This window comes from Solea senegalensis, linkage group LG5, assembly GCF_019176455.1.
Source record: "Solea senegalensis isolate Sse05_10M linkage group LG5, IFAPA_SoseM_1, whole genome shotgun sequence".
Lineage (NCBI taxonomy): Eukaryota > Metazoa > Chordata > Actinopteri > Pleuronectiformes > Soleidae > Solea > Solea senegalensis.
Window position 1 is genome coordinate 12,851,151 of NC_058025.1, and position 13,733 is coordinate 12,864,883.

General features: G+C 38.8%; 2 protein-coding genes across 2 annotated transcripts in view; both read right to left on the reverse strand.

Moving 5' to 3' along the window:
* commd10 (COMM domain containing 10) overlaps positions 1-13,733 on the reverse strand; it is a 721,199-nt gene that overhangs the window by 152,255 nt on the left and 555,211 nt on the right. The gene's annotated exons all lie outside the window — the stretch shown is intronic.
* ostf1 (osteoclast stimulating factor 1) lies at positions 271-13,351 on the reverse strand. The gene is made up of 10 exons (XM_044026057.1): positions 13,293-13,351; positions 6,582-6,628; positions 5,902-5,952; positions 5,608-5,671; positions 5,375-5,428; positions 5,112-5,219; positions 4,774-4,823; positions 3,127-3,205; positions 2,832-2,930; positions 271-1,306 (listed from the first exon to the last, which is right to left on the reverse strand). Exons 1-10 carry the CDS (start codon positions 13,324-13,326, stop codon positions 1,248-1,250), a joined length of 645 nt encoding a protein of 214 aa, XP_043881992.1. The 5' UTR covers positions 13,327-13,351; the 3' UTR covers positions 271-1,247.

Below are 13,733 nucleotides of genomic sequence, written 5' to 3' on the forward strand. Positions count from 1 at the left end.
TCAATCACTGGTTTACTCTGGTACTTTTGGGATTTTGGATGGACTTGGAAAGAGGCTCTGCGGCGAGACTCTATAAAATTATACTTTTTCAGTAATTGGCAGCGATGCCTCAATACTAGAGATATCAATACAGACAAATTGGGAGCTGGAATAAACTGAAAATAAACCCATGCACACACACAGTAACAGACACAGAATGGTCGAACCAGGAATTAAAAACACACAAATAGTATACAGGTGCACAACCCGGTACTCTGTTTGATGTGGCAGTTAAGTTAAAAATTGTTTATTACAGATTGAAGAAAAAAGCAGATAGAAATCTAGAACAAAATCATCTTCAGAAATTCAAAATACATGTTCACATTCATACTTAGTTGAAGACACACTGTGTTACAGTTATTTAAGGCACTTTTTTTAATTATTTTAATAAAATACGGAAAGCAGCAACAAACACCAGAAAAATTGCTCCCAGAATGGAAATTAAACCCCTAAAAAAAACCACCTAATTGTGTAAAAACTGAACTAACAGATATTATAACGCTGACCAAAACACATGCGGCACAAACAGGTGACGGGTGAGTTTTTCCTCACAAAAGTAGGGAAGTGGGAAGATACTTTTTTTCCCTGCTAGGACCTTGCTTTTGCATAAGTGACATCCTAAAACTTGACCAAGCAAATAACTCAGGAAACTGTCTCAGAGTCTTATGGTGAGAGGAAACTATCAGTTATGCCTGAAACTGTAAAAGCCTGTGTCAACAGTTCCTTGTTGATGATTCTCTAGGTCGGCAATTTAAATAGAGCGTGAAAACTTGACTAAACACAGACGTGATCCATCTTTTAATCTGCACTGGCACTTTAATTCCCAGTTGAAATGCCTTTAATTATAATCTCTATGCTTGGAATGTGCTTGTTAAAGCTTGGGTCCCTGTTCCACTGCTATGTACTGTGTATTCTTCCCGTCAGCCCACAGCATGCAATGGAAGTCTTTAGAAAATGCACTTGCAAAAGCGGGCGAACTGGAAGACACGTAAATTCAATGCTTTTAAATTCACACAGATACTGTATGATGCAGAGGGCCGAGGATCGAGGTGTTTGTATACATTAATAGAACTAAAATGGGATTACGTTTGAAAACAGAGCAGCAAATCCATTTTAATCTGTAATAAAACTCTCCCAAGCTCCATGAACCTCCCCCCTTCAAAAAAAAATCCCAAACCCAGTGGAAGACAGTGGCAACTTTCAACAGCTTAGTCTGAGTCCTCGTCGTCCAAATACTCTTCAGCGTTGCTGTGTGTGCGCGTGATGCCTGTTTGAGGAGAAATGAGCAGTTAACTTACTGCAGTGCACTCGTCATTAACACTTACATTAACCTACAAAAATATTAATGATTTAAATGCACAGCATGTCATTTCTGCTTGGGGGTCTCTTAATCGAAAACAACAACATAGAGCACCAGGAGACATTTGGCAGCAGAACGTACTGTAAGTGTCAGTGTGTGACAAATACACAAGATACAATGAAAACATCAACACACTGACTAGAAATACTGAATATTTCCTGACTCACGCAGGTTTTTCCGGAGGTTTGCGCCTTCATTCATTTCGATACTCCACTCATGTTTTAGAGAACTGGGGGTTCATTTTTTTCACGTAAAGTTCTCTTTAGTATCCAACCATGGGAGAGAGTGTGGGACACATAAAATGGCGACACACCTCACTCATGTTTCAGAGAATCTGGGATTATTTCTTAACCTAAAGGTAGAGCAAAGGCAAGTGGATGATGTCATTACCTTGAACGCAAAATTTCTATGGATTTAAAGAGCAGTGGAAATGTTTTGGCAAGTACAGTACTTAACAATATATAACATTAGTCTCATAATTCTTAAGGTATTTTAATGCAGAATTATTACATATTATATCTCTGATGTATTTTGCAAAATAGGATCCTAAGCATGTGCGGTTTACATAATAAACCCTGAATGAGGGGCTCTCCCAGAACAAGAGATAAGCAGCTGTGTGTAACAGTACATCAATGCCCTTTACTTGCACCTGCTTGCAAACAGAGACCTGACCCCCAAAAATATGTTTAAAAAAAGAGACTTATTTACACACAAAATTAACCATTTCATGCCATTTACACAAGACCTAGGAACAAGAGTGTGTCAGCTGCTGCCACAATAAACCAAAGCTGTGGCAATAATAACTGTTTATTATATGATAGTTTCATGAGCTCCAGCTTTTGACTTGGATGATTATAATGTTAATCCAGAAATAATGATCACATATTTCAGAGCAGAGACTTTCTCTTCACTGGACAACCGTCTCCCACTGACAAGTAAGAGCTCAGGGTGTTATGAGTGTGTGGCCCCACTATAGACTGTAGTTTCCACTCTACAGTTGTAGCACGGCTACTCGTACTTTTTTCGTACCTGCGACACCCGACACAGGAATCAAAATGAACAAAGCCGAATTGTAGATCAGTTAAAAAGACTTAAAAATCCAGAAAACTTGCCATAATCTCCAACATTTAACAAGGAAATGTCCAAAATCTCAACATTTAACAGAGGGGTCTGGTGTATTTAGAGACAGCACTGCCAAGAGCCGGCCAACGTGAACTCAAAACCTGCTCAGCTGTACTTTTTGCTAGTCACTAGTTTATGTCGCATATAAAACAACGTCACAACAGTTTCTTGCAGCTGTGCTTATGACAGCTCCGCCCACATTGAGGAGGAAAACGAAATGCCAAGTAGAGTAGAGACTGTATAGTGGTAAAGCGCCAATAGTGTGCGTATGTGTGCTGTGAGGCTGCCCTCTATTGGCAGCTGTACTTACTGCTTCCCGTCTTCCTCTTAAGAAGTGAAGCACACTGGGCATTGGTGGACATCTCCAGAGCCAGCTTGTTTTCATTGTTCCTGATGTCTGTCCTCGCATCTGAAACAAAGAAATTGTCACTTAAATAAACAGAAAACAACCCTCAAAATGTGGTGATATGTATCCACAATCTGGAATCACATACTTGCAGAAGGTCTTTCTGTAACCCTCTCTGTGTTAAAGTTCTTTATTATTATTTATTATTTTGGCTAAATATGAAGACCAAAATGACAACAGGCCAAAGTTTGACACTCACCCTTGTTCAACAACATTTCCACAATGTCAGAGTAACCCTTCCAGGCTGCAGCATGCAGAGCGGTGTCTCCAAGTTTATTCTGAAACACAAAACCTCATCTTCACTGACAAGCTTCGACTTTGCCAACATGCAACTAAGATGTGTGATCAAGACCCAAGAAGCAAATCAAGTCTCTGCAAGTTCAACGCAACAGAATAGAACATAGACCTGTCCACAGCTTACACTAAAGGGTCTAGACTGCAGTCATGCCCTTGGCACATTTTTGTAAGCCAAGCATTTGTAGCATCACAAACTGTTTAATCACAAAATAATATATATTCAAAAGGTTCTTTTCATTTTATTTGTTTATTTTATTTGTATTTTAACTCCTCCCATGTTGTCAGATGGTGTGTGGGTTGATACTACCTGTATGTTACTGGTATTATTAAAAATGTATTGAACAAAGTAAACATTATTTATAATCCAGAATTCAATACTAAAAATAACAGCAGGTGAGGTTTAGATTTAGATCCTCCAAGTCTTGATGTTTTGACAGAGGTAGAGACAAAGAAGACCAAAGCATCATTTTCAGTCATCCCTATTCATTCAATTATACATTCTGTTTTGTCTTTAACACCCATCATGTGTGTCAAGCTCAGGCAACACCCTTTAGTGTAAGGTGGAATTCTGCTTGTTTAATTATGTTTCTTCGCTTCACCTGTTCAGTACAAGTAAATAAATAAAATAAAAAATGTAATGCACTTCTCTCCATCAGTCCAGGGTGCAGTTCTGCTGAAGAGTAGTCCTTAAATTTTAGTTGGACTAAGATAATAATTCTCTTTTCTTAATGACATGTAATGGCCCTTTTCCACTATGGTCCTGCCTTGCCTCGCGTCAGCACGGTTTAGGTTGCATTTCCACTACAAAGAAAAGTACCTACTCAACGTGGGCGGAGTCATCACTGCACGGCTGCATGAAACTGCGGTTACTTTGTTCAGTTCTTCCTCCAGAGGACAGACTCTGTCCTCGGCACTGGAAATGCAACTTAACTGTGTTGAGCTGGTGGACGCCATTAGTCCGACTAAAATCGAGTTAGTCTTAGTCAGACTAACATACCTGGATAATGCGATTCATTGTACGATTAGTCCTGCATATATACACTTAGTCGGACCGGAATCGGACTTAGGCGTCCTGCGTATGCACCAAAATGTTCTCCATGGTCTTTGACCCGGAAATAGAATGAGAAAAGAAAAGAAGAACAAACAAGGAAAAGAAAGGAAAGGAACAAACAACACGATGACGTCGGCAAGAGGAAAAGCTATGGCCAAGAGCCACTTTTGGACTGACAGAGACAAGATTAATGCTTTAGAACCACAGCACGGCCATCTCACTGTTTCAATATGCACTAGCTTATAGAGAGAAACAGCACCACCTACTGAGGTGGAGTCAGAAATACATTTTCACAGACTCAGCAAGTTTTCCGCTTGGCAGTCAGACAGCGTCTATATCTTGCTTAAACTGTGCACGTACATGTACTTGAGTGCTACCTGTATGTGTTAAGGACTGATACAGTAAAATGTTGTTTGGTTTTTTTAATCAGGAGTGATCAGGGCCTTCACCTTCACCAGGGTTTTCACCTTTTCTTATTTTTTGTTAAATGCATCTCACCTGCTGGTTGAGCTCCACATTGGACTGGCCTAGCAACAGCTCCACCACATCTGATACAAACAAAAAAAATAAATCATTGTTTCATTGTCAGACTAAAGACCTGAAGACTCTTTTCTCATAACAAACACACAGGAACAATGAAGGGGCACAGACACACTAGAACACCAGTTCCTGTTTTTTCGGAACTTCCGCTGTAACAACAAATCTGCCTTTATGTCACAGTTTGAGATTTAAGTTGTTGCCACATCGGCATGCTTACAAATCACTGCCAACACTCTTGTGTTTGATAGAAGAAGCTGAAAAAACGTAGTGGATATTTTTCATACATCAATTATTACCTTTGTGTCCTCCATGACATCCCCAGTAGAGGGCAGTGTTTCCTGCTTTATCCAGCCCATTTATTCCAACCTTGTTTTCTACACATTCCCTCAGCCAGATCAAGTTTCCTGTTTGAGTAGAGAAATATGTGTGTATGAAAAAACAAAGAACACAGTTTGATTGGAGGTGGTTACTAATATTACAGAGAGTGTAACGGCTCCTCAACAGAGAGAGAAACGACGAGGTTGAGGGAATTGAATAAATGCGAGGGACGGTGACGCACCTCGTTTGGCTGCTTCGTGCATTGGATTGTCAATAGACTCTGCATGTTCACCAACTTAAAAAAAAAAAAACACAAAAAAATGAACATTATTTTCTAAAATCCACTGATAAAAATGGATTACTAGAGATAGCTCTGTCTTAAAAAAAATACACATAATGTATATTGATTTGGCAAATACAAAAATACACATCACTGGAATGAAATGTAAATATGGCCTTGTGTTTTCTCCTCACCATAGTTGCTTGGAATTAGCCCCGTCCGTCCTCTGCATGTCCCCTTCCACCAGTTACTGTCACTCTGGGGATAACAGCAATTCAGAAATCTCTTCATGTATTTATATTTGTGATAACAGTTACACACATGTAAAGCAGAACAGTCAAAAATGAAAATGAAGTCCAGGGGAAATGTGTGGATGGGGGAGAGAATGGAGAGAGATAAAATGCAAATAGTGCAAAAGAAAGAGGAAGAAGTTCTTCAAATCCCCATCATAATAAAACAGGGCACAGGAACAAATCAGTTTTACACACTGTGTCAGAGATGTACAAGACGTCTCCTTCTTCAAAGTACAGCTCATCCGGCTGAAAAAAAAGAAAAGAAAAAAAGGCAAAGTTAAGTCACTGCAGCTCAGGAAGTTTAGTTGTCTGACACCATGACACTTTGGTGTTACATTTCACTCATATTCTCACCCACAAATCCTCCTTTTTTTCTCCAAAAACTGAGACTAATGATTGTCTCACGTTCATGTGTAACTCTTAGTTTGTTGGGTGAGCAAACAAACAACAGAAAACAAGTTACCGTCACTCCCCATTATTGATTATTTTCCAGTCAAAAAAAGGCCTAATTCATTGGCTGTAACATCTCCAATGTCATGATTTATCCAGATTTTACCACGACACACAATATCACATTATTATCACCATCCTCTCACCATCAACTGCTACAAAGCTGGAGATGTATATTTTGTTGTGTTGTTTAATAATGCACACAATCTGACAGATTCCTTCATTCTGTTTTTAATACAGTGGCCCATGCCTTATCCCATTCAACAGTGGTTCTACAGGGCAATATATATATATATTTTATATAATTAAATCAACAATTTACGAACATTAAAATACAATCAAAATAATCAATACTTTATTCAGTAGGTAAATATATTATATATAAGGAATCCCATTTTGTTCATCACTCAATAAAAAGCACTTACCGTTCTGGGTTCAAAGGAGAACAATGCTCGGAACACCTTGATTTGGCCTAGTAAAAAGAAAACAACAACAAATATTTAGTGAAAACAAAGCACTTGACAAATTACAGTACTGAGCCCATGTCTTAGACATGCACATGGGAAGATGCTTCACATGCAAAAAGTATAGTACTGTGCAAAAGTCTTAGGGTTAGGCATCGTTTGATTTGTTGTTTTACCAATGGTTTAATTAACATATTTACAGTATTTCTCTATCACTTTTTAGGAACACATCCAGAAAATGTATTTTTAAAACCACATACATGTTTCTCATAATAAAAACCCAGCTTCTACAGGTTAAAGTGTCAAGTATTTAGTGCGACCTATCTTACACTTTAAACTGGAGTGGAACCTGGATTGGAAAAAAGTCATTACACTAGGTTTAGTCAAGACATGCTTGAGTGTCACATGGTGTGATGCTCAAGCATTTTTATTGGTCCACAAAACCAAAAATATCACGATTCTGTGATAATAAATATATCATACAGCAATACACCACGATATCTGTCTGAGTTGACAAAACAAAATGTCCATGAAAAGTTATATTTATTCACAACACAGAAAACAAAGTGCATAAAGTCTATGTATTAAACGTGGATGGGGCATCACTTAACGTAGCTTTTGTCACTATTATCCCCCTGTAAACTCCCTCTTCTTTGGCCAGGTAACCTCTGCCCAAGTTTACCCCATTCATTTGAGCAGTGTTGCCGTGAGGAGACATGAAGTGGCGAAACCTGGTGAGTGAAGCAGGGACTGTTTACTTAGGAGCGCCTTAATTTGTTAATTCAAATATCCATATCTGGCCTGGCATATCGATTGTTGTACTGCACGAGGAAGGACAACGATACATCACCAACTCAATATTTTGATCCACCCCTAATATATCGCAGTTAAGTTTGCACTTGAGAATAGGCAGATTTACGTGAAACCACACATCGTCACTGTCACTTCACTGCAGGGGAATTCAAAACACAGCTTCATTTTGGTAAATATATATACAATAAATCAGTGTAACATCACTCATAAATTCACCCAAATGACAACTGCATCTAACACAGGACAAATCATTTTTGCATGCAGTGTAGTCATACTGGGGCAAAAAAACCCTCACTAGTTGTGTGTGTGTGAGCAGCTGCTCTCTCTCAGGCCTCTGATGATCACAGTGAAGCCTGGAATTGACTCTGCTGCTGGAATGTTACCAGAGTGGTTGTGGCCTAAGCTGAAGGCCGAACTAGTTCACAGAGAACTATTAAAATGACAAAATACTACTACATAACTACAGTAGTCTGCAGGATGACGATATCTACATAACTGTGTCAGGTACAGATTGCTGCACTGTATGTTAATGACTATCAATGTCTGCGTCAATTCTCGTCAAGCCTCTTGGACGAGAGGTGAAAACTTCTTCAAGAACTCTACAAGCAAGTTGGTACAGGTTCACTGAGCTTTGGACAGATGGCACAAAGCTTTAGCTTGAAGTTAAAATGGTGGTGAATAACTTTTAAACATTCACAATTGTCTGTTCCATTCAAACCATTATCAAATGAGTTCACGTAATGTTGATTAAGCCTATTAGCTCCACACGACTCTCTGTGATTAGCTCTGGTGTTGCCCAGCAACATTCCCATCCTGCACACAGGAAGTGATTGTTTTCTGTCAAGAGAGACGGAGGCAACAGTGAGACGGCTGCAAACAGGTTGGAGTATCCCTGAAAACACAAAAACACACCCACTAGGTTTCAGAAGTGAATTCTACGGCTCAAAAAACGCACTCACTTCTTGTTATAAATGCACATATTGCATTTGTCAATAATGTCCTTTAAATCATATGGACATGTTACAAACAAATACAAACAGTTGTGTAGCTATGTGTTTTTCTATCAAAAATATCAGTCGGCCGTTTCACCTGCAAATATCTAACCAGCCAAGCAAATGGTAGCAACTCAATGCCCTCAGACATGTAGACGTGGTTAAGATGATCTCCTGAAGTTGATTTAAGTCACACATATGGTCTGAAAAATAGAAAATATCTAGTGTGTAGCAGTTCTCCAAGGTCAGAGGTCAGAGGAGAATGACCAGACTGGTTTGAAAGGATTAAAAGGAAAAAGTATCTCACAACACCAACATTTTAAGGGCTAAAAATATCAGAATAAATGTGATGATGTTGTAGAAACACGTTAAATGGGGAAATAGCTGGACTGTTAGTTAGTAATTTTCCATAATGCATTCCATTATGCATTCCATAACCTATTTATTAATAACGTAAAATGAAGACACCACTTGGCTCTGATTCATTTTCTTCTGAGCTGAGATCATTATTATCAATCGAGTCAGAGCAGGCTCTGAATTCTTTTATATTACCCCAAGCATCTTTTTCTGCATGTGTTATTAAACAAAAAAGCATAAGGGAAAACATTTACCGGCCTCTGTGATAAACCAATATATCAATCTGGCTTCACTAAACACACATATTATTTTGAAACAATGATTTCTATCTTACATATTCTGACTATGTTTTATTGGTGCTTATATTATTTTAAGTTATTAAAGGTGGTTAATAATCGCCACACTTTAACTTGCATGACGTTGCACTGTATTGTGCAGCTCCTTCAAGAAGGAGCTAAATAAATAAAGATCAGTATACCAACATCAGATAATTCTGACAGGATAGAGTTAAAACACTTAACACGTGAAAAGGATGCTTATGATTAGGGCTGCACCAATTAATGGATTGGTAAAATGATCGAGAACTATATTTTATTTGCCAACATTTTAAGTTTTCCAATTTCTCAGCTTCTTAAATGTATGTATTTTCTGGTTTTCTGGTATTTAAACTAAATAGTTTTGGTTTGTGGACACAACAAGACATTTGAGAACATCATTTTGAGGTTCATCAACATTTTCTAACATTTTATGGACCAAACGATTAATAAATGAATCGAGAAAATAATCATCGGATTACTCAGTTACCTACTGGTGATTCGAGAATGTTTTCTACCTCTGATTCATTTACACTTGTGTTTCAAATGTAAACGCTGTAACTCCCCTCTGCCGTTACTCAAAGTTCCCATTTAGCTAAAACACATCCCCGTCTCAGTGACTCACACTGAAAGAGCCTGAGCTGCTGCTGCACAGACACAGCTCTGTTTAACACAGAGAGCATGTCTCCACTGCAGGCCCGGTCATGTCGCCGAAAACACACAAAAGCCTGTGCAGACTAGTCCAGGTTCTCTGTGCATCACCACCACTCTATGGAAAAGGGTTTAGTCAGTCTAACATCATGAAACGAAGAAAAGTTTCAGTTTGACGTTAAACTTCATTAGAGCATTTTATTTGCTTGTGTATTTTTGACGATGAGTCCCATCTGTGTTATTTTATTGAACAAGTGATGCCAATAGCTCTAGTCTTGAAAAAACATGCCTGATCTGGGTGACTACTCAACTAAAAAATCTAACATTCAGGTACCCAACACCTTAATTCTGGGATGTTCTGTACTCTGGAGAGGTGTGTTTTTACTTTCTACACATCCAATCCAATCCAATCCAACTTTATTTGTTAAGCACTTTAAACAAACCACAATTGACCAAAGTGCTGTACAGAATAAACAAAAGGCATAATAAATAAAAGGTTCAAAATTAGATAAAACAGCTTAAAATAAATTAGAATCATAAAATACAATAAGAATTAGCAGCCATGCAATAAAAAAACAATAAATTCTATTCGAATTAAAATATGTAAAATAAATAAAAACCAAACGTCTCATGAAGTGTCAAAGGCCAAAGAGAAAAGGTGGGTTTTATGAAGGGATTTAAAAACAGACAAGGACGAGGCCTGTCTTATGTGCAGAGGCAGAGCATTCCAAAGTTTTGGAGCTGCGACAGCGAAAGCACGATCCCCTCTGAGCTTCCGCTTGGTTTTAGGCACACTCAGGAGCAGCTGATCAGCTGACCTGAGAGAGCGAGCGGGTGAGTATGGATGTAGAAGCTCAGAGAGGTAGGGCATGAATAACTATTTCAAAATGTTGCCTCGAGAGAATTAGCTTTATTTTGTCCAGCTGTCTCAATTGAAAAAAGCTCGATTTAACAACGGACCTGATCTGGTTGTCAAGCTTCAGATCAGAGTCGATTTTAACCCCCAGGGTTAAAATCACACACGTCTGCACCCTGCATGTAAATTATAATTATTATTATTATTATTATACAGATAAAGCTGTATCAGCCGTATCAATACATCCAGCAGCCATCTGTCAGGATAAATGATCTCACCTCCTGACACAACAGTACTGGTCATTTGGAGACGTCATCCATAGTTTGTGCATCCTAATTCATGTTTAACATTTTAGTGCTGTTACATTAAACTGCATTTGTCTTAAAGGTTTTACATAATAAAATGCAGTCTCCGCCACCTTGGGTTTACAACCCAAAATACTTCCCTATTTTTTCATGAAAAAGTGTGACATTTTTAGACCACACTGACGTATTCTGTATTTTCCCTGAAGTAATGACTTTTTTAACTAATAGCACTGAAACACTTGGTAGCTGCGTTCATATGACTATAGACTTTCACATTTAAGGATCTGCGGCTTTTCTTTTTTTCTTAAGTGATTATAAAGTGAACATTATATTGAATTGGCTTTTGAATTTAAATTAAGTACAGATTTTAGTTACATTTTCTGGGGGATGTATGTTATGGCCAACAGGTTTTGGTGGTGATCTAGACCTGGATTCAGATTTTTTGTTTTAATTATTTGTTAATGTTGAGAGATAAGAGTATTGACACTGTGGGAGACTCTAGTTACTATGCATGTTTCGACCATGTTTGTTTGAGAGTAGCATAATTCCACAGTACATTTGATTTGGATTAAATTCTCTGGGTGTATAGATTACAACCCAGGGAAGATATTCATGTGTAGAAGGTGAAAACACTGTTGGTTTGCAAGCTCAGTGCCATCTTGAGTCGGACATTGTCATCCCTCTTTGTGCAATACGATAATTCATACACCCAAGCAAATATTGACATTTTAATTAACAAATTAAGGCGCTCTAAAGTAAACAGTCCCTGCCAGTTTCACTCGCCAGGCGTCACTACTTGGCGTCTCCTTGCGGTGGCGCTGTTCAAACGAATGAGAGAAAGTTGGGTGGAAGTAACCTGGCCGAAGAAGAGGGTTTACAGCAGGATAATGATGAAGAAAGCGACGTTAAGAGAGGCTCCATCCTTGTTTAATACTTAGACTGAATGTACAACGTTGTGAATAAATAGAGAAATCCTTCACTTTTAACTTTTCACGGACACATTGTTTTCTTCAGTTAGACAGATATCGTGATGTATCGCTATATATATACATATATATTATATCATACTATGAGGTACTCCCTAGTGGTCTTCTGATCATCTGCTTTGAGATTTGACGATAGGTTTTGCTTTCAGAGATGGTCTTCTAAATAGGATTAGGGTTAGGTAACCCTAATCCTTGGTTGTAAGGAAAGTGACAGTTGCCTGTCCACTCTGGCCATGTTCTTTTTACCTCTTACATTAACTTGAGCTGGAGACATATAAGATTTTTTGCCCGATTTTACACACAATTCACAGTTGGGCAGAGTCTGCACCAATCAGCACTAGTTGGGGGCAGTCAGCATGGCAGGTTGTGTGAGAGGATAGCAGACCTCAGTCTCATTCATTCAAACATGTATTTGAATTTTCTGAGCCGACTCTGGGCACAATCGGGTAGAGTGTGCCGATTACCAACCCAATTGGTGCTAACACATGCTGCCAACAGCCAATGAAAAGGAATAGGTGAGACAAAGGAAATAGCATCCAAAGACAACAGGAAGTAGCGGGAATATCAAAACAATGTTGACAACAGACAGAAACGACTCCATGAGTTCACCCATACCCGTCTTTTGTGCTTTGATTTCTCGGAACAAACCGTTTGTCGTCCATGTTTGTTTATTCTTCGCACAGTCACTCTCTTCCGAGAGTTTGCTGCTTTCAGTTGTTTTGACAAATCATGTAGTCAGTGATCCCTCATCAGTTGCAGTCGTTAAATGTGTGCTGAAACAAGTCGGTTAGAGTGAACCCCCAGTCAGTAAAGACTGTGAAAGTTGTGTAGTGTGTCCCCAGCTATAGTCACCAATCTCCTTTTTGATCCAGTCTCTGTAAACCCTACAGATCAGTTTTTTGCATGAACATCCCAAGTCGATTCTGAAATACACCTACAACCATGGTATGTTCAAAGTTTAAATTTAGTAATCAGACTGAGAAAGCAGGAAGTTAAAGGCGAGCCTCAGGGACCACACAAAGTCCTTCGACCTGAAGCCACTGAATGACAACCCTCTCCAGTGCACGAGTGAGTGAAATGAGGGAAATGACCCTGCACGATCAGGCCTGTAGAGGAGAGGAGATCTGGATTCAGCCTGTCACTCAACACACACACGCGCGCTCCACTCCACTCCACTCCACTCCGCAAGTAATAATGAACAATAACGACAATATTAATGAAAATTTCTTTCTACTGCGTGTTGAAAGTTTCACAGGCAAACGACAGAATTGTGCATGTTTTCACAGACTGTGGCGCTCATCGCCGCACGCCCACGACGCTTCACAAGGTGTGTTGTCCTCGAACAAACGCCCAGAGCACAATATTTAAACGCGTTTCTTGATAACGTGGAAGTCTTACCTGGTTTGGCCGGCTTAGGAGGAGGTTTCGACATTTGTGAGGCTCGAAAATACAACAAAACCAAACGCCCTACGTGTTTCTGTGCGATATCTGGGGCACAAACGACTATCACTACCAATGAGGAAGTTGAGTGAGGCGGCGGAAAAGTTAGTCTGCGCATGCGCAAAGCACTCCAGGTAAAGACAGTTCTGTGGAGCATAAATCAATGTACAGTCATATGTATGTATATATAGATAGATAAATATATAGATAGATAAATATATGTAGAGATACGTAGTTTAACTCTTATTATTCATCAGTTACACACTCATGGCTATTTTCTGTTTGTTTGTTCAAATCACTACATTATTTCAGAAAGTTTAAAAGTTTTAAAAAATAAAATAAAAAAAATATTCATAATATTCCATCTTAATACTGCGATAACAACTTTTATCAAACTCG

What these genes read in the sequence shown, in the direction of transcription:
- ostf1 (XM_044026057.1), bottom strand. Translation starts at nt 13,326, where the DNA reads ATGTCGAAACCTCCTCCTAAGCCGGCCAAACCAG. An exon ending in TCTCCTTTGAACCCAGAACG is followed by an intron (nt 5,953 to 6,581) that starts GTAAGTGCTTTT and finishes CTTTTTTTTCAG; the next exon opens with CCGGATGAGCTGTACTTTGA. An exon ending in ATGTCATGGAGGACACAAAG is followed by an intron (nt 4,824 to 5,111) that starts GTAATAATTGAT and finishes TGTTTGTATCAG; the next exon opens with ATGTGGTGGAGCTGTTGCTA.